Source organism: Aythya marila, assembly GCF_965140915.1.
Source record: "Aythya marila genome assembly, chromosome: 1".
NCBI classification, from domain to species: domain Eukaryota; kingdom Metazoa; phylum Chordata; class Aves; order Anseriformes; family Anatidae; genus Aythya; species Aythya marila.
The window spans coordinates 20,610,550-20,634,559 of NC_139042.1; the positions used below are offsets into that span (position 1 = coordinate 20,610,550).

General features: G+C 37.7%; 1 protein-coding gene across 1 annotated transcript; it reads right to left on the reverse strand.

Annotated features, from left to right (window-relative positions):
* Window positions 1-23,672, reverse strand: MTMR6 (myotubularin related protein 6). Its single transcript, XM_082765703.1, has 14 exons — window positions 23,608-23,672; window positions 19,477-19,593; window positions 17,380-17,542; window positions 16,288-16,445; window positions 15,440-15,568; window positions 14,314-14,448; window positions 13,021-13,153; window positions 7,958-8,067; window positions 6,744-6,869; window positions 5,445-5,494; window positions 4,371-4,571; window positions 3,528-3,662; window positions 3,323-3,449; window positions 1-2,562 (listed from the first exon to the last, which is right to left on the reverse strand). Exons 1-14 carry the CDS (start codon window positions 23,629-23,631, stop codon window positions 2,302-2,304), a joined length of 1,869 nt encoding a protein of 622 aa, XP_082621829.1. The 5' UTR covers window positions 23,632-23,672; the 3' UTR covers window positions 1-2,301.
* Between the last annotated feature and the right edge of the window lie 338 nt (window positions 23,673-24,010).

Consider the following 24,010-nt stretch of genomic DNA (forward strand, 5'->3'; position numbering starts at 1 on the left):
TTGTTTTGTTAACGCAGCAGGTTTTATGCCCAAGCAGATAATTTTACAGCACTTTAAAGCTGACCTAACATGCCTTGATTTAAAATTGAAAGGCATCCCAACTCTCTTATCTGAGTGAACTCTTCCAATAGAAAGGGCCCAAAGACTGAATTAAGATCACTTTAGCAGCCCTGAAAGGGAACAATCTTTTAAAAAGCCTTATATACAAGGGTACTCTGTTCTTAAAGTAAAAAACACATACAACAATATTTGCAAAAAAAAGCTTAATATAATCTTTTGAGTCCATAAACTCTAAACAATAAATATGAAAAAATGTACATGGCACACCAGAGCAGCTAAATATTAAAACAAGTACAAACCGATAACACTTGCTTATATTGTCAATGAAGTTTGTTTCCATAGTGAGATGCAACACAAGCTTAATAATACAACATGTTTTTCAAAGGAAAACCACAGAACCAGTTTGATACAGGAGGTGATGGGTAGACAACAAATAACAAGGCACAAAACCCTCGCTTGCTGCAACCCTGTAAGGCACCACTGTGCAAATTGCAAATGTGAAACTCAGTCAAAACTTGCAGTGGAAAAAAATTAACCATGTTTAAATGACAGGGTAATGTATTTTAAAGATGACATTATCTCTTCAGGAATAAAAAGACTTATGAACATTTATTTACATTTATAGGCTTTAAGCAAACAAAATAGTGAATTATACTCACCAAATACAGGGGTCACAGTTAACTTCACCCATAAAACTTTGCAAGTGCAACTTGATCATGACATATATTGGCCTTAATATAGTACTGGATCTAATTTGATGTGGAGGGAAATTACCAATTATGTCAAGTTATGTGGGGCACAGACCAGTGATTTTAACAAAACAGACTTTAGGGATTAGGATGGGAATAAACTCATCTTCACTTATAACCAAAAAGGATTTAAATCCAAAGATAAAAAGCTAGTGGCATTAATCTAACAGCATACCTAGGGATCTTAATACCCAAATATGAATATTTCTGTTACCTGCTCAGAAAATATCATGAGATAGAAGTTGACAAAAACCTTCTCCCTTACTAGGAGGCTACAAACATCGAAATCTGCATTATATAAACTTATGTCAGAATTTCTACTGTATCCTGCTAGATGAAGATTTTATATAGTTACATACGCGGTTTCACTACACTCTGCAGATTTATAAAAATGCACAGGTTGGACAAATTTTTATAAGATAAGAGGGAGGCTTCACTAATTATGAAGTTTTTCTCCCGGAGAAAGATTTAGGAGGCACTCAGTTTCTTATGAGCTCCAGACAAATTAAAGATTTTTGTTGTACTCAGGAACAATGTCAGTAGACTACTTTCAAACTTCTGCTTCCATTCTTGGAACTCAAACAATGCAATTAAGTAATCTGAATAGTCAAGTTCCGCTCAGATATTGGCTATATTTTTTCTTGTGTGTTTTACTCTTTATTCTACTTATATACCTTACCACAAATCAAAACACTTAAGATCAGACAATGTATACTTCCAATTATGCTCAAATCTACTGAGCTACTAGATTGGCCTGATTTTGCTCTCTATTATATTTTAAACAGAGGAACTGGAAGAAAGAACAGTCTTCAGTAATAGGTTGACATTCAAATAGCAATTTGCTGAAAGGCTGTGCCAGCTTAGGCATGCTGCATTCCCTGTATTCAGTCTTGTTTTAAGGAAAACAATTTGAACAAAAACAAAGTAAACAGTTAGTTTACAGAGTGCAGTAGTCATGAACACCAATATTACTGATCAACAGGTTTAAGGCCAACTATTAATGTTTTTAAATACTTTTCCCATGGCACTTAATACATTGAAAATTAGTACTGGGTGTCATATAACAAGGGCATACATATTTGTATTATATGCAATATATATATACACTTGTAGCTTCAGTCCCCAAAATACAAAGTTCAAGTTTTCTTGCCCAAATAAAATCAATGTGAAAGACCACCTGTGTTTTCCTATAATGAATAAAGATTACTGTTTTAATTTAGTGCAAACCAACCCAAAGTCCAAAGACATACCTCTCCTCAGTTCTTAGTCACTACTTACCAAATGCCCTTATTTCTTTTAAAATACAACTAATTTTTTTTTATATGTATACATATATATAAGAACAGCAAACACCTGACAATTAGCATGCTGTTCTAGTCTACATTAACAAAACTTGCCAATATACAAATCATGTTTTGGTCATGCAGCACAGACCCATCCTCAAAATGTCTTAATTCAGCCAGGCTGGAAGAGAGAAGCACCGTTCCAGATTTCAACAGGTCATCCTGGCCACTCCGTACTCTAAACTGACAACAGCAGGCTCAGCTTTTGAAAACTCTTCCATGAATTCACTGTAGCGATTGTCCGCTGTGTTGCTGCCCTCTATAGTTCTTACAGCATCATTCACAGGGATCAGTGGCTGCTCCTTCTTGAAACATGGAGGCGTTTTCAGTGCCACAGGTGCAGGATGAGCAGACTGCTGATGTTCTTTCAGAAGGACTGCATCTGGTTGACCATTTTTCTGCTTTATTTTCTGAAATATGGAAAATAATGAAGTGAGCATCACTGCTTTACTGATGTTTTGCTTTGAATGAAAGAAAACCCATTTTTTTTCCTGGCCAACTCAGATTATTTCCTTTAATACTTTTACGTATTTAGTCTGGGGTATCTAATAAGCATTAGGCCACTGGGTAAGCCAACATTTTTTCCACAGTTCACAACAGATGCTACAAGCACTACATGCTTAAAATATGCTGCTGAGCAGGAGGTTGCTTGTTTGTCTATAGAGAAGTAAAGACTTTCACGCTTGTCCCTTATCTGGGACTATCACAATACGAGTATTTTCTGGAGTACAGACAGAGGCCTCAGTGGTACTAGCAAGGAAGAAGTTTACAGCAAACAAGAACTCTTACAGACAACTCAGTGCCCTTATGTCCTTATGACGACTTTTCCTTCAGATCTGAAAAATACTGAGCCAGTTTGTTCAGATGCAAGAATACACTGAAAGATGTTAGAAAGATGTAGAAAGCTCAAGACGTATCTACAGTAGTGCTTTCGTAGGAGAAATAATTCTTGGGTAAGGCAAAATAAGTTATATTTAAGAACAGAACGTCAGCTGCATAGCCTAGCATTCAGCATAGAACACAGTGAAAAGTGAATTCAACATTACATGGAACAAGCGGTAGGCCATACAATAAAGGCATTCATATGAAAGCTAGAAGCATTATTACAGGCTTTGCACATGAATTTGTGGAACAAATCACAAGTAAATACACTTATTTTGCAATACTCACAGCTTCCAGTTCTTTTATGTCTTTCTCCAGCTGTTTATTTTGTTCACTCATGTTCATGATAAGATCATACACAGATTGCCTGGGATGCATACTTCGATCAAACTGGTGGTACATATTTCTCCAAAACCTGCACGTAACAGATAGTTTTAACTATGCAAGATAAAACAAATTCGAAGACAAGATATTGTATACAATTCAAACTTACTTAAAATTGAATGACACTGTATTAGGCTCCAAAAGAGTTAGTTCTGGAGAAAAGTCTGGACTATACAGAGGATTCTGGTACTTCTTTTGTTCATCCAGAAGGAACGGCCACAAGGAATATGTTTTCTCTTTTAATCTTAAGGCAAAAAGAGATCAAGGTCAAGACACCAACTACAAACAAAACCCAGAAGCTGTTCAACTCAGCATAATAAATAAGATGGATTTAAAGATGTCATCAGAAACATTTATAAAACTGAATTAAATGCTCTCATTAAAATCAACTTCTTCCTGGTATATGCTGACGTTGGATAGAACTACCAGTTTTAGAAGTAATAGTCCTTATATCGTCCAAGTTTTGCCTCATTGCAATAAATGCTTTTTAAATATAGTTTAAGACAAAGATGAGCCACTGAAAGCTTTCCAGAAGTTTTCCAACAGAAAGCATTGAGACAGCCTATTAATAATTTTAACTGACAACTATTAGTCTTGAACAGGCAACAATTTTAAGGTTGTCTAAAAACAGATTAGGGGAGGGAACAAATGCTCCCAATTCAGACAGAAAATTGGGAGCACTTTCTTTTTATCCGCTTTTAGGAAAGGAGGGAGAAAGATGCCTTGACTTTCCTTTAAAGATGAGCAGGGTATTTTCTGCCAAAATTAGAACTGTCTTCTCATGCTTTTGCATGCTAAAACACTGCCATTCCCTGATACAGTTCAACATCACTTTCTGCACTACCAAACCTCCCAGCTTACTTCTACTCAGAGCCCCAAATGGAGCAGATTTGCAGGAGTTCATTATAGTCTCCCAAAATAAGCAAGTAGACATTACAATATCCCTGCTTACTTTAGTTCTTCTCGCTCTTTTTGGCAATTTCCAAGGAAGTTTCCAAATTGGCACGAATGGACATGTTCATGGATCTGAAGAAGGAAAGCTTCATTGTACTCAAAGGCCTGTGGAAACTGCTCCATCAGATTCCACACACTTTCTAAAAATTGAGTGAACACTGGCGAGATCTCTTTTGGATCACCATCCAACTGACAACACCTGAAAGAGATTTCATAAACAGACTGAAACTGGCTTAGATTAGAAATTGAAGACAAGCACAACTAAGGTTTTTGTCGTTCAAAAACAATACAGCAGGCTATTCTTACACTATTTTTGGTCTGGAAATAAAGTACCTAACTTCAAGAACTGGGGCAATTCATGAATAGAAATAAGCCTAAATTTAACCTATTTTTCTGACTTGTAAGTAATCACATCTGTATTCAGTAAAGAGCTAGATATCTTTATTCAGTAAAGAAAAGCAACACAAGACAATTTAATTCCTTTGCATCTATTACACCCATAGTCAACATTTGAAATACATGAGCTAAAAGTAAACTATAAAATAGGAAATAGCAGGAAAGCTGTTGTCATAGCTGGTGACGCTCAGAGCAAGGAGAAAAACAGAACTATTGGCATACAGGACTTCTAAAGGTAGAGTTATTCTATCATCAGAAGTATGGGTAAGTGTGAACATTTAAGCAGATCAAAACTTTAGAAGGGTTTTATGTTGTCTCAATGGCTGAGAGATAGCTTTGGGTTTGTCTTACACTGTCTATGCATATATGCAGATTCAGCTGCAGTTATCAACATGCAAAAGTGAGGTACCATTGACATTAGAAACTTACATCTGTAAAACAACCACCTAATAGATATTTGAATAAAAAGTGCACAAAGTACAATGTCAACTGAAAATAGCTTATCCATTGCAAAATTTCTGGTAACGATACAGTAGTTTAACATTCACAAGCTATTTTTCCTTTCTTTGTAATACTACGTAAGTCTAGACATTAATGCAAAATTTGAAATCACTTAATGAAACATTTATCTTTTAGTGTACTGTGAATTTTTTTTTACATCAGATGAGCAAACTACCTGTCAGAGAACTTGTGCCCAAAAGAAATCCAGTCCTTCTCTATCAGAACCTACAGGATAGAAAAAACAAGAGTATCTAACAAAATTTTAGTAAATCTTACATCTATAGCATTAACCTCACAGGTTATTGATATATATAGTATTTCAAATTAACTACTGTAGAAGCAACTCTTTGCTACTGTGCATTTTTTGTTTTCCTACAAGAGACTGTCAAAGCACATTTCTAAAACTAGTTTCTAAAGCTAGTAAGAAGTTGAACAGATTGACAATCAGAAAAATACCTTTAAACCAGGCTCACTTTAAGCATATTAATGCTTTACAGCTTCACCTACATGGATTCACATAAATGGATTATCACTCAACTTTCAAAAAATTAACTGCTAAGTATGTGAAAAATTTTAGTATTGCATTCTTGCTATTATAGTTTACATAAAGCCACACAATGTAATCTTAGCAATTTTACTGCTATAAGATGCTATTAATATCAACAGTAGCTTGTTTTATCACTAGTTGCAGTATCAAATACCAAAAACATGACTGTCTGCTTATGACAGAAGGCTTTCCAAAATGCCAATTGACAGGAAGGATTGAAAAAGAAGAAAACAAGGTTCCTAACAAGTACAAGTTTCCTAACAATTACACATTCTCACTATCTAATCAAAGCTATCTAATTCCTTATCAGTTTACCTTTTGTAGCAGTTAGTAGTTTGTGATCAGTACAATTTTGTTCTTTAACTTTCAGGTATTCCCATAAACCCTTACATTGCTATGGCAAAAACAGTTGATTTTCCTACTGTGAAGTTTTAAATATTCATATCAAAATTCTTTGATCACCTCTAGAGAAAGATGAAGACATTTAAGTTGCTTAAATATGTTCAGGTCTTTATATCACTGTGGCTGGGGATGTCATTTTTAGATTTTAATGAAGTTAATTTGGGACAAATATTAAGAATGTATAGCTAGTATAGTTTAGTACATCTGTGTCATGTAAACACTTTGGAATCTTTATTTTGTAGTTAAGTTTTTCTTTATTTTGGATGAAAGAGGCAGTTATTACAACATTGCTGCAGGGTACGTAAAACAATCTATTTGTATTTCAGTTTCTTAGGTTATTTTAAATACACAGTTCTTCCCCCCAGTCAAGTATTTCTAAAGGAAAGACCAACTGCAGTCTGCAAAACATTTTACATCTGTTATTATAAAATAGCATCAGTACAGTTAGACTCTTTGCTTTCACACAAACATTTTAAATCCTTTGATTTACCAAGGAACAATTCAACAATACAACAGCTTGCTTACCATGAATCCTTTGATTGTTCTGTAATAGGAATCTAGTAAGAGAGCTCCAAGAGAACAAACTTGTGAAGTCCTGTCCCAGCCATCTGAGCAGTGCACTAACACACTTGCACTCTCAACTGCTATTGCCTGCAAAATAATTATTTCTTTAATGAATGCTCTCTTGCTTAGATTGTTCAGTCAGATTTTAGTAAATGCATACAAAAGCTACGTTTATCCAAAACCCAGAGTATAGTCTAATTAATACAAGAAAAATATTATGGGGAAGTGTATTGGATACTACCAGAAATCTAGGGATTTCTCTTCACTGAAATGCACAAAATTCCCTATTAACAAAAGGAAATTCCATTATCTCCTTCGCAAAAGGTAACATGGACTTCTACAGCAGTTCCTGTTTCTACCCCTTGTAAAACTAGAAATGCCCTCAAAACGAACACTAAGGAAGAAGCAGACTACACATTACAGACCAAATAGGTTTATTAGCTTTCTATTTGGTTGTTTTATAACACCCATTCGCTACTCATTATATTACTCAAAAGTTAAGGACCAGGAAGGAGTCTTTCGTTTCAGCTAAGAATTCAGATCTATTCAAATTTAAGTTTGTTAACCCAAATATTTGAGGATCATCTGATCTTTAATAGCATCCACTTTTAACTGAAGTATTTTCCTACTTCAGCCACTGAAAAGAAAGACAGTTTTCTTCTTTACTTCCCTTCCCCCCCAAGCCTCTTTCATGTTAAGCCCATAGCATCATAGGCACCTGGCAAATGCAACTGTACTTTTGAATTTTTATAAACTGTCCTGTTTGCTTGGTAAATGAAATAGCCAATTTGTCTTCTCTGATATTAGTGCCCTATAAATTCTTTTTTTCAGTGTATAGTAAATAATAGTCGGCTTCATCTACCTTCAAACTAGTTACATCTTTCATAAATACCCAAAGAAATCAACAATCATAAATCTCTTCAAGGTGAAGAAACATTCAAAGAAAATCAGAAAATATCAGCTGGCACATTGAATATCTCCAACCATAGAGAAACACATAAGGCTTAAAGCAACATATCAGATGTGTCTGTGTATTTCAGACATTTCCCTTTTTGCAAAAAGGGAGGAAGCAAAGAAGAGAAACTGCATTTGCAGAGTTTTATGCTTTATGCACTGTTAAGTGTAATTTTGCCTGATAGCACAAACTACCCTACAGGAGGCAGCATACAAATTACCTTGACTAGGAAAACAGCAGCATCCAACACAGCTTTGATATGACGCAGCCATCCGGAACTCTCCAAACCAGACAAGAAGTCATTGACAGACAAACCCTTTGTGCCACTGACTGAAAGAAACAGAGTTAGAAAGCCCTAAGCAGTTAAAACTACCCATAATATCCTACAACAGAGAAAGTGCATTATAAACAGCGTAGAATTACTCTTCATTGTTTTAACTTGATTTGAAACCTCTTTGAGGAAACCACCACACTCAAGCGGTTAAGAGATAGGCACTACGAAAGGTTCTCTGCCCAGAACTCAGCTCTGCAGAATTACAGAAACCTTGAGTGACAAGATTAAGATGCATCTTTGTGACAAGAAATTTGAATTACACCTGTTACACACAGTTATAAACCTTGTTTTACCAAGAGAAGGGACAAAAATGCCAAAAAGCTTACTAGAAATACTTACCAATTACTATTGTTATTACTAACAAAGTAGCTGCATGCAGACAACATTGGCAGTCTGACTGCTTGGACCTAACTATGGGAGTTTCATCACCTTTTCCACTCTGCCTAGTAGAATAAAGCAAGGGCAGTACAAAGAGAAAATGAAGAACTGAAGACCAGGCAGATTTTGTCTACCTCCATAACTAACATAGTGTAATGCTGACTGATCTCTGCCATTCTTTCTCCGTGTACTTCGATCTCATAACAGTAAGAACCATTGAAGGGGCAGAGGAGGACTCAAATTAAAGGGAAGTTGTCATGCAGCATAGCAGCAACAGGTATAGAGGTAAACCAAAAGAGTTTCTCTCAGATGCTGAACAATTCAGAAATGAGACATAACCAGGTTCTTGAAGGACGCCACGCACCCATGGCAAATAAAAATTGGCTAATAAAAAAATCAGTTATTTTAACACAGGATTTTGAGCACCAGCTCTCAGTTGCATTATTGTTTAAACACAAGGAACCGAAAGGGAGCTGGGGGGAGATCAGTAACTGATCTACCTTCCTGTGCATGTGATTCTTAGACATACCTGAAGTTGCAATCTACAAAAAAATACCTGTCCCTGCCACACGAGAAAACTATTTTCTGCCAAGTTAGTGGGGCCCAGATAAAAACAAGGTGACATCAGAGCTGGAAGTTGGTAGTAGAGATACTCATACAGCAGCTGCAAAATAATCTTTATCTCTGACTATGGGAGGAGATGAGCTCCTACAGCTTTCCTGTATCCACAGGACACATTGCTCAGCTTTCAGCCATACAAATTTTGGTATACTCCCTATTGCTCAGGAAGACTCATAGCACTGGTTGCTGCTGAATGCTGTAACAAAGATAGGCTTCCAGCTTCCAAGTCCTGCAGTACTTTTTTCTAGAGTCCATAGATTTTTAACTAGAAAAAGCACTAGCAAGCCACTGCACAATGAAATAAACTACTTAGAAACCCCTGGAAACAAAACCTGATATTGAAGTGCAGCCTGTAAACACCAGGAAAAATCAGTATAAGTTATGCTAGTTTCCTCTAGTATTTGGATAAAAAAACAGCAGTTATTGTTAGGCAAAAGTTCTGCTTCCAAAAGGTCTACAAAATAGAAGAAATCAAGAACCACCTGATCCTCTCAAATCACTCAGTCTTTTACATATTTACTCTCTCCCCACCTGTTGCTCCATAACACTTGTTAAAACACAACAGTACATAAACAGGTCCACCACTAGGATAAAGGAAAAATGAAAAATATCCTCCCATAAAAATCTGGAAGCCCAAACATCTGCAGGGAATGGATGGGACACAGAAGGCAATACCAAGAGGCATTACACATGACTGCACACCCCTATATTCTACACTTCGTAGTTTAAAGCCTATGTATCTAAAATAAACATAACAGGCTTCTAGCTCTTGATTTGCTTTCACACAGATACTTCTGTCCAAACCAGCCTTTTCATCATTTTCAGCTTGGTAGAAACACCTGACCTGGTTATTTTCTGCTTCTAGACAGAGTTCTTTGGTTTGAAAATCCAGGCAGAGGTACAAACACATATGTCAAGCCCCTGTAATTAACATTCCATTTCTGTGGATCGACACAGACATTTTTACTACTTAGTGGTGAAACAAAGAAATAGCATTAACACTTCTCTGGACACTTGTGTGCTAAATAATCACTCTAGTCCCTCATGTTACTCAAAAGGATCAAAGATGACTTGGCACCATTGAGATGTTTAGCTACTTCACAAAAACTATCCTTTAAGATAGTTTTGACTATATGTACCATAAATACATGCATGCAAGCCCAAATGACTCACTGCCCCATTGCTGATTGTCCTTACACACCAGCAATGCCTTAGGCAGCAGTTGTTGCATACAGAGGTGACTGGATCCTGCAACCAGAACCTAGAGACTGAAGGAAGCACAATAGGTGTGGGGCACAGGTCATTTTTAAGCAAAAATCCCCACACAAACGAACTCCATACAACTCACAGAAAAACTGTCAATACACTTCCACTACAACAGCAGCTATTATTGAGCCTTTTTCCCTCAAGTATTTCCTACAGAAGTGCTCTTTCCTGACTTAAGCAATACACTTTTGCTTATCAGAATTCAGTCTTTTCAGACACTTAATGCTATATTTTTAAATGTATAAAAAGGTGGGATTTTCTATATTCAACCCTGTAGCCAAAAATTGAAGATTCTTCAATTAGTGTTGTACAGATGGACAGTCAGCCCATCAGGGGCACAGGGTCATGTCTACACTGAAGACTAGTTTAAACAAGTTCTATTACACTACACATAAGACCTTTAAAAAACACAGCTGAATCAGAAGAATAGACTGCAAAGCATGTTATCACATTGTATCAACATCCTGCATTAGTGAAAGATGTTGGGAAGGACTGTGTCTTACATTAAATTTGCAAACAAATGTCTTCTGAAGCCTTTCATTAGGGTATGAAGGAAGCCAGGCAGATAGACAAAGAGCCTAGGATCAGAAACAGGCTGAAGAAAGAATAGCAGTTGTTTGTTATAAATAAATCTGAGTACAATCCCAGTTACAAAGACTCTTGAAAGAATAGGGTCATTGGTATCCTATCACTGATTAGAGAGCATTCAGTTCAGCATATCTAGGAGGAAGGTGGCACACAGAAGTTAAATGGCATTTTCTTCAACTTGAAACATGAATAATTTTCACAACACCTCCTTCCAAGGTCAATCCTTCACACAAGGGAAAATAGATAGGGGTTCAATCAGTAAGGAAAGCTGTTATTATGAAAAATACATGATAGCATCCCACCAACATATGCTTATGTCAAATGGAAAGACTGAAGTCCGCAGTTTAACTGTGATACGTATACATGTATTTCTGCATCAGACATTACTACACAGAACAGGTGTCAAAAAAAAGAAATAAATCTAGACGCATGAGCTATTTCTCTGGAACTGAAGAAGAGATTAGAAAAAACAGGGATTACCCCAAACTTCAAAAAACTTAAAGTTCACGGTCATATTGCTAGTCTTTTTCTTCAATAAAGTGTGTACAGGAATAGCAACAAAATACATATAACCATAACTCAAGTACCATCACCTCAAGGCAGGTGATTCTCCCTCTCTACTCCGCTCTCATTAAACCCCACCTGGAATTCTGTATTCATCTTTGGGGACCCCAGCACAAGATGACATGGACCGGTTAGAGCAAGTCCAGAGGAGGGACACAAGGGTGATCAAGGGGCTGGAGCACCTCTCCTATGAAAGACAGCCTGAGAGAGCTGGGGTTGTTCAGACTGGAGAAGAGAAAGTTCCAAACAGACCGCATTACAGCCTTCTAGTACTTATAGGGGGCCTAGAGGAAAGCTCCACAGGAACTCTTTGTCAGGAAGTGGAGTGACAGGACAAGAGGGAATGGATTTAAACTAAGGAAGAGTATATTTAGATTAGGTATTAGGAAGGAATTCTTCCCTCAGAGGGTGGTGAGGCCCTGGCACAGGCTGCCCAGAGAAGCTGTGGCTGCCCCATCCCTGGAGGTGCTCAAGGCCAGGCTGGATGGGGCTTTGGGCAACCTGGTGTGGTGGGAGGTGTCCCTGCCCATGGCAGGGGGTTGGCACTTGATGATCTTTAAGGTTCCTTCCAACCCAAGCCATTCTATGATAGCAGGGTGCCTGAGCAATTGGTTAACAGCAGATACGGGTTGAATAAAAACGAATTAAGACTACACTAGTGATCTGTAAAACTTCTTGACCAACATAGCTAGAATGTCTCTTCAAAAGGAGACTTCCCTACAGGTGCAATCCTTCCCAATGACTGGAAATAACAGAAGAGAAACATATGTAACTAGGAGTACGTGTAGAAACCTGACTTCTGTCACCATGCTTTAATCACAGCATTAATGCTCCCAAGTGTCTTAAGTTTGTTTTCATCTGTTTACCTAAATGAAATATTAAGAGAACTAATTAAAAAAATCATTAAAATAGAAGACTTCTGCCTCATCAATTTCACAACACTGTGTCAAGTAGTGGTGCTATGAACTGGCTCACTTCCCCCCTCATCTCCAAACATAAATACTCTACAAGATGCATCTACAACCGTAGGAGTGGTTTGCCAAGACAGAGTTCAAGTTTTGTATAGACCATTAGATCATGCAGTTACAATGAGTTCTGTGCAAACAAGCGCTCCTTGAGAAATGTTCTACATGTGAAGATGCATGTATATACATGTTATTTTATGTATTCACATACACAAATACATGTATGTATACTTGGAAAGCTCATCTTTCCCACAAGCCAATGACATACTAACCAAGTTAACCCCTAACATGTGCTGTTCAGTTTTCTTCAAAATAGCTCACATCACTGAGTTTACGGTTTAAAAGTAAACTTTTTTACAGTTTAAAAGTTTACAGTTTGCTTTTAAACTGTAAACTGTGAAGATTAATGGTTGTTCATTACCACAATGGATGAGCACAGCAAACTGGTACTAAGTGCAAAGCTTGGATAAAACACAGATGTCATAATACAGTTTAAGCTGTTATTAAATACTTCAGCAGAACGTTTCTTATTTTCATATACGCTGTTGTAGTACAGTTAGAACATACCTTCCAAGAGTTTTTGTAAGCTGGATCTCATTACATGAATGTTTTCAATTCCAACAAACTGGAACCTAATGTTAGAGTAGTTGTCTTCATTTTCATAGCCCTTCCCAGCAGCTCTGTTTGCCATTGCATTAAGCTTAAAAGAGCAAAATCAAAATACCGTAAACCAGCACTTCAAATGAAATGTCAGATTAAGAAATAAAAACAAGCAATTTCAGTGCAATACATTAGGAAAAAAAAAGCACATACTATAAATAGATTCTAATAAATTAACAGTTTAAGCATTCAAGTATGAGAAAGGCATGGTTCACCGAAAGCAACAGATGGCCTATATTCAGCACTGACACATCTGAATAATGCATTTAATAGTTTCCTATTCTCTCCTCTGTGTATCCACCAACAATCCATTACATGTTTCATAACATTTCTGAGAAAAGACACCGCAAGGCGATTAACCTAAAAAGGAGTAAATAAAACAGACTTGACCATACATATGCTTTCTAAGTATCCTACAAAAGTTTGCTTGCAGCTGTAAGAAGTACAACTACAAAAACCCACAGTTGGCTCAATTTTTTACTTGTCAACCACACCTAATGAAGCCTGCTCAAAGTAAATTCTGCAATGCAGTATTTTTGCTTTACATCCTTGTTTTCTAACTCCTGCATTTGGAGATTTAGATTAAACAAATATCAATCTAAATGCAGATTGCTTAAAAAAGGGAAAGTTACTCCCATATGCCAACACAGGTCAAAAACCCAACATAATTTAACTTAATGTTTAGGTGTGACCTCAAAATGCTTTGACAGAATTTCTCCTACCTCTTCCTGTTTAATACAGACAGCACTAGTAGTTTTCACGCAACATTTACACAAGCCACTGTCCTCCCTTCTGTTCTAAAACAACCTCCAGCACAGCTCACTACTTCATAAGCTTAACTCCTAACAGTATAAAGTGCACTCTATTCACTTCTTAGCTGTGTTTTACATATATTTTTAAATGTACCTCCCCAGAAGTTTACCAACATTCAGTGAATTACAGAATCATTTAGGTTGGAAAAGACCTTCAAGATCAAATCCAACCATCAGCCTGACCTTAGATTTGTCTTGATAGTGGTTCAGCTTCTTCAAGAAAGCAAGCACTTGACCACTTGAATAGTGATACCTGTAGTTCTACCTTTATAGAATGCTTATATTGGGCCAAAATATTTAACTCTTAATATTTCCAAATTACATGTTATCTCAGTCTTTTGATGTTCAGGAAGATAGACTAGTCTGAAGAACCTGTAGAAGTACATACCTTTGGCCTGGTGTCCATGACATACATGTAGCGATTTGAGGGATTTGCTTTACTGATTGCTTGCAACATGTGCTCATCTTCCAGGCACCTGGCACTGAAACCTGAGAGAGGCTGACTGCATCTGCAAATCGCAGCCTATGATAGAACACAAAAAGACAGGTTAACATCAGTTTAGTATCTATAGTTGAAGCACCTTCCATAATTTTAAGAAGACACCTACGTAATTCATTTCATTTGACACATCACTTCAACTCAAAGCGCAAGTGTTCCAACTTTTTAAGCATGCTTGCGTAGACTAAGACAGTGCCTACAACTTTTTCAGGCCTATCTACAATGACAAGGTAGTTGACAATTTTCTCAAGTATAAAAACCCAAAGTACAGGCAGAATGAAAGAATTTTACTTTTTTACTTTTCAGTTAAAAGCAAACTGCTCTTGATGAAAAATAAATTATGCTTAGTTTTACTATTCTTAGGTATAATATGTTACAGTCTGAAGTAGTTTTTTGCAATGCCATTTTCAGTGATGTAATACATTTGCGAGGGTGTCAGGTGCATTTGCTAACTAGGAGTTATCTTCAAATGTATCTACTAGTTTAATATTCGTCCTTCAAAAATTCTTCAACTCAGCAAGATTACAATCCTGCTCTCCCCTCAATGATGGAACAGACAGGGAGAAGTTGCTTCACACCACTGTTTATCAAACCTTGCAAAATCTATTTTTATTCACCAGTTTTTTACACCTTGCAAATTCCTCCTCAACCTATGAGTTATTTTGAGTGTTTATTTTACACCACACACACTTTGACATTTTTCATTTATCAAGATAGATTTTTGTCAAGAGACATTTCATCTTGATCTTAAGGTCAGTTTCTGAAAGCTTTAAGAGATTCAACTGATTACTTGAGGATTTCTTTTAAACCGGCTTAGCTTTATTCAGCATCTTGTTAGACACTGCTACTGTGAGCTGTATTTAAGGTTATCGTGGGTTATAGATACTGTTCTCATTCAAGTCAGTGTACTTAAATTGTACACCTCACATTGTAAGGCATACAATTACCTCATGCACCCTGAGCTACCAGCAAATGTTGAGAATTTTCAGCCTATTTACAGGAAGAAAAACAATACCTTTTTATCCTTATGATAATAGGACAACACCGGGAATCTTCCTTTGCTTCTGAACTTGGAGCTACCAACAATTATGGGCTTGCTTGCAGTTCTGGGAACATAAAGATCTCTAGGATAGGTTTCGCAAATCTGAAAGACACGTACACATAGACATATATATGCACACAGGGTACAAACCTAGTATGAGATATATAACCCTACACTATTTTTACAAGGAAATAAAAGGCAAAGGGTAAACACCAACATAATTCTCTATATACATGTAAATATCTCAGAAGAGACAAACCATGAATAAAAAAGGTACAAATTGGTGTCAAAGTGATACAACCAATTACTGCTGGAAAGCACCAATGTAGTAGCATTCACCTTAAGGAGTTTTCAGTAGAACTGCTGAGCATATGTTTCAAGTAAAATAGTCTCAGTATTTCCATCATTTTTATATTTGCAGACTACAAAGATGAAATCTTATCTGGAAATCAGCTGCACCACCACAGCCATCATCTTTCACAGTCAGCACTACAGAACCTAATGCAGAATCCCTCTCAGTTAAGAGAGGAGAACAAAACAGCAGAGCACCAGAATTGTTGGGACTGGGTTTCAAGTAGGTAAGTATACCCGAAAAGAAACAATTTAATGCACATACACCCTCAGCGAAGCATGGAAGAAAAGCTTCCATTAGAAAGTTGTGAGACTGTCTGATTAAGGAGTTAATTCTCTCCACCTGTGAGTTTTACTTATGCTGCAAGCCAAGTGATTTCATAGCATCAGACTGCTTTCTATAGGGCTAGAGCCAGAGGATGAATCAAAAACAGATGTAGAGTAGAACATTTTTCCACTACAGTCCTTACCTTATAATCACGATTTGCATCAGACAACTGCCAGTAATCATTTGGCACTCCCATTCTCTTATATTCTTCTGCTAGATCAATAAGCTGCCAACCTTTGACTTGCTCAGATTCATTTTGCTTTGGATTATATGAGAAGGCATACAGTTCTTCATATTTTGCTAAAAGGTAAGGAAAAAATAAGACTATGTAATGAACTGCCTCCAAAAATGCATTGGTGGAAGAGGTAGCACAGTTGACAAACCTTAAAAGTTGCCTGAACCACAGAAGTTTCAGGCTTTAAGATTCTCAGAGTGATTAGATACTTGGCATTTTTGAAATATTTATTCTGCAACTGCAGATATTTAAAGGTAGGTTATAAGATCTTTCAGGGAAGAGAGCCTGACCTCTTGTACAAGGAGGGACATTTAAGTCATTAGGGCAAAGCAAACGTCGCAAAATTAAGACTGACAAAATAGCAAGTTATTAGAAGAGCTTCACAAGAACCAAAAGAACAGATACCTTTAAAAGTAAGAACAGAAATATAAGTCTACTGATCATTCAAAGCAATGTAAAAGTTTCCTTCAAAAAAGCTTTCAAAATACTCTCATTTTTTCTAATACTTTTTACATGGCAGATGACAACATTTTACAGTGGTCTAGACACATAAGAATGCAAGAGGCCACATTAGATTTACACAAAAATTCTGTCACCTAAGTTAATAGTGTTGTTTTAGCATCAAAGCTTCAGCTTATTTTTTGGAATTGCATGAAAAGAGTAACAAATTAGTACTTGTTTAATAGCATTTTATCTATGGACTACATCATTAAAATGGTAATACACACTTCATTTCACAATTCTGAGGCTAATGCTTGAAATGCTGAATCTATAGGAACCTTGCACTCTTAAACAAGATCAGTGAGCTACAAAAGCCAGACATTTTCTGAATCTACATATAGATTAATACTTTATTATTAATAAAATTCTTTGACTCATCTAACCCATTGAAAAGTCTTTTACATAATGTACATTTCACAAAAAAATAAAGCATGCAGTTTCTCACCAACTTATTACCCAGATACATACTACAAAGCCTTTTCCAGTTTGAAGTCTCACCTGTTCTCGACAGCTGAAGCAAAGAGTTATAAACATCATGACAATCCCTCTCTCTGGGAACAACAAAGTGAACTATCCTGAAGTTCTTGCACTGGATGACAAGGGGGCAGCCAGAAGTAGTCAAGGGAAGTTTTTCCACTGCAGCAATGTGATGATGTAATATCTACGGTATACAAGAACTCAGTGTAAGCATGAAGATGAAAAATGAGAAAAACGCATATACACAACATCTGACATAAGAGATTAGCCTGTACTGAATATGGATTTTGACTGATTTTCTCATTATAAAAAATAAGAAATCCAAGTTTTGGTCAAGATACGATGATCTGTTAAAATTTAATTATTTTTTCCCCCTCATATTTTAAACTGTCTCCTAGTCTTTATAAAAAAAGATAAGTATACTTTTAAATGCAACAATCAAGAAATAGAACTCCACTGGGGTCATTCTAATCCTTTTCCACAGCTTTGCTAACTGACCAGTTTACATGGTATTAGGCAGGGTCCAAATAAGTTGTCAGGTGTTTTTTTTTTTTTTTTTTAAGGATCTACAGAAACATACTTTAGAATTTCATCAGGCAAAAGAGAGCGAGTCAGGGAAAGCAAGTAGTGAAGATTTTAGAATTACATTTTCTTTTTCCTATCAGAGGAGCTCACATTAAATATTTTATTCATCAGTCATTTACTTTAATCAGTCTGCTAGTATTTGAGCCAAGAGTACAACTTGAGACAACTCAGACTGCTCACAGGGATATAGAATGAACAGGAGATAACAAAAACCTCTCCTGTGTTATCCATTGTGCTGATGTAGTCACCACAGTCATAGCTAAGCGCCTTTCAACCACTTTAACAGAAGACTGTCACAGTATTGGATATCTGTGGCAAATCTACACAGTTTGGGAAAATGCAGGAGAAAGTAACAGCTGTTCAACCACAAGAAGAAAGCCACTGATACATTACCTCAGCTGAACAAGATGCTCTCAAAAGCATTTCAATTACCTCATTGAAGCAATCATCTCCTCTTAAATATTGATCAGAATTAGGCATCTGAAAACTATGCTGCCAAATATGCATTTACAGAGAGACTATATCCTGAAGAGACATCATCATAATTATACTCACTACTTGTGCTATCACCACAAATGCAATATTCAAAATACAGGTTTGATATCACCAAAGTACAATCTTTTAAAGCTGCACACTGGGAGATACAAATAATGTTTCTGAATCACATTCTCCTCAGTAGTTCCTCCCATGTGAGAGGATAGCTGTTTTGCACAAAGTTGTAGACTGTATCCAAATCACTGAAAAAAATATTTTATTGTAAGCACCACGAGACATCTCATCAGATAACCAGGGTATAAGGTTAAGTGCAAGAAGTTTCACCTACAGAAAAAAAAATGAAGCCCAAATGAGATTTAATCCTAGAGAAGCACAGCACCCTTAAAGGAACTGCACTCAGACAGGCAGCTGTGCTACAATGGAAGCCAGAACTTGATGTACACGCGTGGCACCAGGGAATGGAGCAATAAAAAAAAAAAAAACCTAGCAGGTATTACTGTTGTACAAGTAAAGTTGGCTGGTACAATGGTCATAGCCATCAAGAAGCTGCAGCCCCTTCTGAACTCTTTTGTTCTAAAGTATGTATCTTCAGAATAAAACCATTTACCACTCTAAAAAAGTGCATGGAATCACCAAGCCTAGATCTTTGAATTTTGCCATCTCATTTAACTTAGGCAAGACCTAAATGGAAGGCAAAGATTTCTGCATTAAATTATCTAACAATCTCCCGTTCCTTCCTCTGAACTGCAGTGCAAGTCAGATGTTAAAAAAAGCATTTGTTCAGGAAAACAAGCAATAGAAGAAATAACAGCAACTCGGAGTGGAAGTTATTTTCAACATTATCCAATTTCAATGGCAAAGGTGTCATACAAGAGCAGGAGCTGTGAGTCATTAACTTATTATATCACAAACAAGCAAATCACGGGGAATAACTTCTACATTAAACATTTTAGCAAACGAATTCAACCTCAGATCAGGAAGAACACATGCATCTGAAGAACCTATGCTTTCTGAGCCACAAGCATTTGATATGCTTACCCAAGTCTCCCTCCTGCTTGAATCTATGAATAACAGATGAGTTGCTGTAAGGTACAGAGTTCCTGTCAGAGACTTGTTGCTGGTACTGAACCTATCCAGTAATTTCACTTGCTCTACCTGTAAGAAAGAAGTGGGAAAAAGCAAAATTTAGTTTTTTCCTTAAACACAAAGTAAAAGAAATTTTTAAATTACTGTGCAGTAATTTAAAAAATGATAAAACATAATACAGCACACAAGGCTACTCCATCCAAACTATTAAGAACACACTTGTGGTCACATGAGCTTGTGCAGAATGACCATTAAAAATATCCTGTTTCAATAGGAAAGCACACAATGAAGTGACAAGACTAGGTTCAGCAGACTTAGTCTGTATACATAATATGGTTATTTAATAGTAAACGAGACCAAGGTATTAGGCTTTAAAGAAAAAGTTGAATTACTAAAAACTTTCAGACTGCTGCCCCAAAGCACAGCAAGCACATGCACGAACAGTTTCCTGTTAATTCAATGCTGGCACATAAATAACAACTGATCTGATAGGTTCTTCTCCAAACAGCTATCTGTATCCTCACCACAGACATAAAGATTAACTCTCCTGACTTTACTTTTAGATATCTACTGCTATTTCTATCATCCCCAATCTTAAATCTGCATTATAACAACCTTGCCTCACCATTAAAATCAACTCTGATGAAATGCGAGCACTGCATTAATAATTAGAAACAATCTCCTAGAAATTCAAGGACTGTGCTGGCATTTGAAACATCAAGATTTCAAGCTTGAATCTTCCAAGGGCAGATTTTCTCCTCTATTCTCTCCTGTTCCATCAACATTATTATCTCAATCCTATGGAAAAGCATTTCAGAATAAAGCAATTTCTAGATAGCCTGCATTTTATCTGGTGCTCATAACATTACAGTCTCCACAGTTTACTTTGAGGCAAACATTACATGACTCAGTGTGTGCAACAACAGGAAAGGACCGTGGTGAATGGCTTATCTCTATGCATTCCTGTATTTCTTGGCAGCACAAGCTCATTAGTGCCAATTTAAAGCCATTTTGCTGGAAGCTTGATGCTACCACCATTATATTCACAGCTGAACTCCAGAAACTTTCCCACCAGCAAGGCCAGCACCCAAATCTGAGTCCACATTTGCAGCACATATGTTAGACTGGTTTTAATTCACAAACCTATTTATCTGGTGAAAGCGTAGATAAAATATAACAAAATTGTCCTTTCAGTTTAGGTATTTCTCACAATCTGGCAAGGCCTAACTTTGTCTTTGAAAATTAGAAAAGCAACGTAAGGCATCCAAACAGAATGGAGGAAATGTGAGTGTCTACTAGCAGCCAGTGCTGCTATAATATTCTGGATTTCAGTTTGGAAAGGAGAAAAAGGAGAAAAATGAAGTTACATGTATTTGTACTTTGAAATGTTACCCTGTAATCAGCAAGGTATCAGTGCTACATACAAAGCACCATAACCAATACAGCACTGTCAAAATCTGCTATTTGTTTTGGGCAGTTCTGCCTGCACCTCCCTACAAACTGAGAAGTGCACAGAACTGCAGGTTTGTTACAGAAATACAGCCCACAAAATCCAGGCATTCAAACTTCTGTTGCCTTCCATACAACAAAATTGTTATTCTCAAGGCTGTATTTCTACGTTGAGGAGAGCAATTAGCACATTTCAAGACTCCTGTTAGAGCCTTATAAGATATCCCTTTAAATTAGGAGGAGCTGTCCCCTTCCCCATCTAATCCTCAGCCTGGCAGACTCACATTTGACTTAGCTTGACTACTGAATCCCAAACTTCCACCTCCACTGGAAAACCCATCAGCGTTTCCACTAACAGATGACCTCAAATTTACAAACAGATCTGACTAAAGAAATCCCAGTCATTTCTACCACATTTTTCTTTAAAATATATTTTTTAAGGATGCTTCACTTCTAAAGCTTCATCACAGAAGCAATTTTTTCTCATTTGTAATTCCCCTCCCCCCCCCCCCATTTATGATATTGTGATGTGGTTTTAAGCATCTGTTACTACTTAAGTATAAAAATCACTTTCTCACTTATGTTGAACAAGGAAGTAAGGTCAATGTGAAATTCATAAGTTCGTTGGACAGTTTAATTTCATAAGCAGCTAAACTTTTCAGGTAGCTGTGCCAACAGTTCTAAGACAACTTCAACATTTCCATCAAATGGAGTTAAAGAAAAAATAAAATCTATTTCAACACCTTCTGCAGGATGACAGCTTCCTTGCACAGCAGTCAATTTGTGCAAGACTGCACTGTTATTTCATGCTTGTTTCACTATTTCTTCAGTAAAATAAATTGAAAAACTGTAAAGAGCAGCCAGATTAGAAAACATGCGTGTCTCCTGCCAGTCAGAATGGGATCCAATTCAAGCCTACACTTGTAGGGATCTTGCACAGTACCTAGCACAGGCTGTACTTCAGTTTTCTTGCTTCCTATAACTGCGATATTCAAAATTACTACAAACTAGTATATATGCATTTTAATCCACCTGGATATCCAATAACCTGTAAGCCTTAAAAAATTAAGGCATCATAGTTCTAATCAAGAACTCAGGTTATTTTTAGCCATAAATCCATCACTTTAAGCAGACTTTTTGGGGGTATGATTTATATCACTTGAAGCAATTTGAAGTCCTTGCCCTGGTTTCAGCTAGGATAGAGTTAATTTTCCTCCTAGTAGCTGGTGTGGTGCAAATTAACTCTATGCTAGCTGAAACCAGGGCAGCCCTGTACCTTAAAACTTGGCTGCAGTGCTTGTTTCTCCCTTCAGAGAGTTATATTGCTACATGAAGGGTTTTCTTAGCAGGTGCCCAAAGCCATGCACAAGCACAACATAAAGACATCAGCAACCTGTCAATAATTATGGTCTCAATTTCAGTTTTGAAACTTAAATATCTATTCAGATCATGAAGATATTTTGCATTTAGTCTAGTTTTTAATTCTGATACCAATGATTGACTGTAATAATGCTATTTACAAATAAGGAGTTCCAGATTTTTAAGTGGGCTGATAAAGAAACCTTACCCCTAATCTGTCACCTTGGTACAAGATACTTCCATCCAATAAACCAAAATGGCACTCAGAACATCTTTGAGAGACCTTCCTCTAGCATTACTTATGCATGTAAATATATATTTAAAAAAAAACACTAGCTAAACTATACAAAAGAATTATATAAAGGTATTTTCCAAAATCATAAAAGTCAGTTCCTTTATTTAATTATTGATTGTAAGTTTATCGGAATCTAACCACTCCTCTCCTCCACACATCTATAAAACTTGATTGCAGTCAGTCAGGCTGCCAGGTCATGGAACTAATTGCTCGGTCATTTCCAAGGCACAACAAATAGAGGAACGGCCTTTTCAGCAGCCTTTGCAGTCAGGACTGACAAGAGAAATACTGTTAAATCGTGATTATGTAAGAGCTGAAACTTTAAAAAAAAAATAAAATCTTATATAAGTGATTTACAGAAGGAGTTGATAAGACTTGTACTTTCTTCATTATAAAGGAAAGAAACTAATAAGCTAAAAATAAAGTAGAAGAGTCTAGAACATCAACTGCAGCTTGACTAATTTTTCAGAATACCCTAACAAACCACATATCTACTGATGGCTTATATTAATGACTGTACAAATCAATCATTAAAAAAAAAAAAGCACTTTTCCCAGAGGCTCTGCCCCCAAAGCCATGACAACACCCGAGCACAGCACAGCCGTAGCCCCCCAAATTGCTCAGCCCCCCTCTTTATGCTCAGCCCCTGCCTTCCCCCCAAGCCCTGCCACCCCAGGAGGAACCGAGCCGGGCCCCATAGAGCTGACAGCGCCCAAGGGGAACCCTAAGCCTGAGGGAAACCCCAAAATCCCCCCGGGGCAGGCAGCCACCCCCATGGGGACGCCCCAAGCGGCGCCGCCCGCCTCAGAGCCCCTCAGGAGGGGCAGGCAGAAGGCACAGGCGGCGGCGCCGGCCGCAACGCCTTCACCCGCGGCTGGCAGCGGCAGAACAGGACCGCAGCGAGCCCCAACGCCCCCACAGCGACCCACACAAGGGCGGCAGCGCTGCCCCCCCCGTCCCCCTTCGGCTGCCCCCCGTACCTTGGTGGTGCGGATGTGCTCCATGACGGCGCAGGGCACCCCCGTCCGCCACCACCCGCCGCCCTCCTCCGACTGTCGCCGCCGGGCCGGGCGTCGCCTTAGAAACGCTTCCGGGGCGGGGCCGCGGCAGCGCGAGCTCCCTGCGGCGCCCCCTATTGGTCAGCGGGGGGGGGGGCAGAGCCCGCAGCGCGCATGCGCCGCCAGGGGGCGGCGCCATTTTGGGGTGGCCGCCAGGGGCGGCGCCATTTTGGGGAGGCTGAGGGGGGAGTGGAGGGGCGCAGGCGGGGATCCCAGTGAAGTAGTAACTTATTCGCGATTGCAATGGCGGGCGTTCCACAAGCAGGAGAGCGCGCCTACTAGTTCCAAAACACAGTTTAGTTTATATACTTTTTGATGACAGGAC

Excerpts from the sequence above, each read along its gene's own strand:
- MTMR6 (XM_082765703.1), bottom strand. The coding sequence starts at position 23,631 with ATGGAGCACATCCGCACCACCAAG. Across the intron at positions 15,569-16,287 it reads ATGCAAATCGTGATTATAAG|ATTTGCGAAACCTATCCTAG; the intron begins GTAAGGACTGTA and ends CGTGTCTTTCAG. Across the intron at positions 6,870-7,957 it reads CTGCTGTTTTCCTAGTCAAG|GCAATAGCAGTTGAGAGTGC; the intron begins GTAATTTGTATG and ends ATTATTTTGCAG.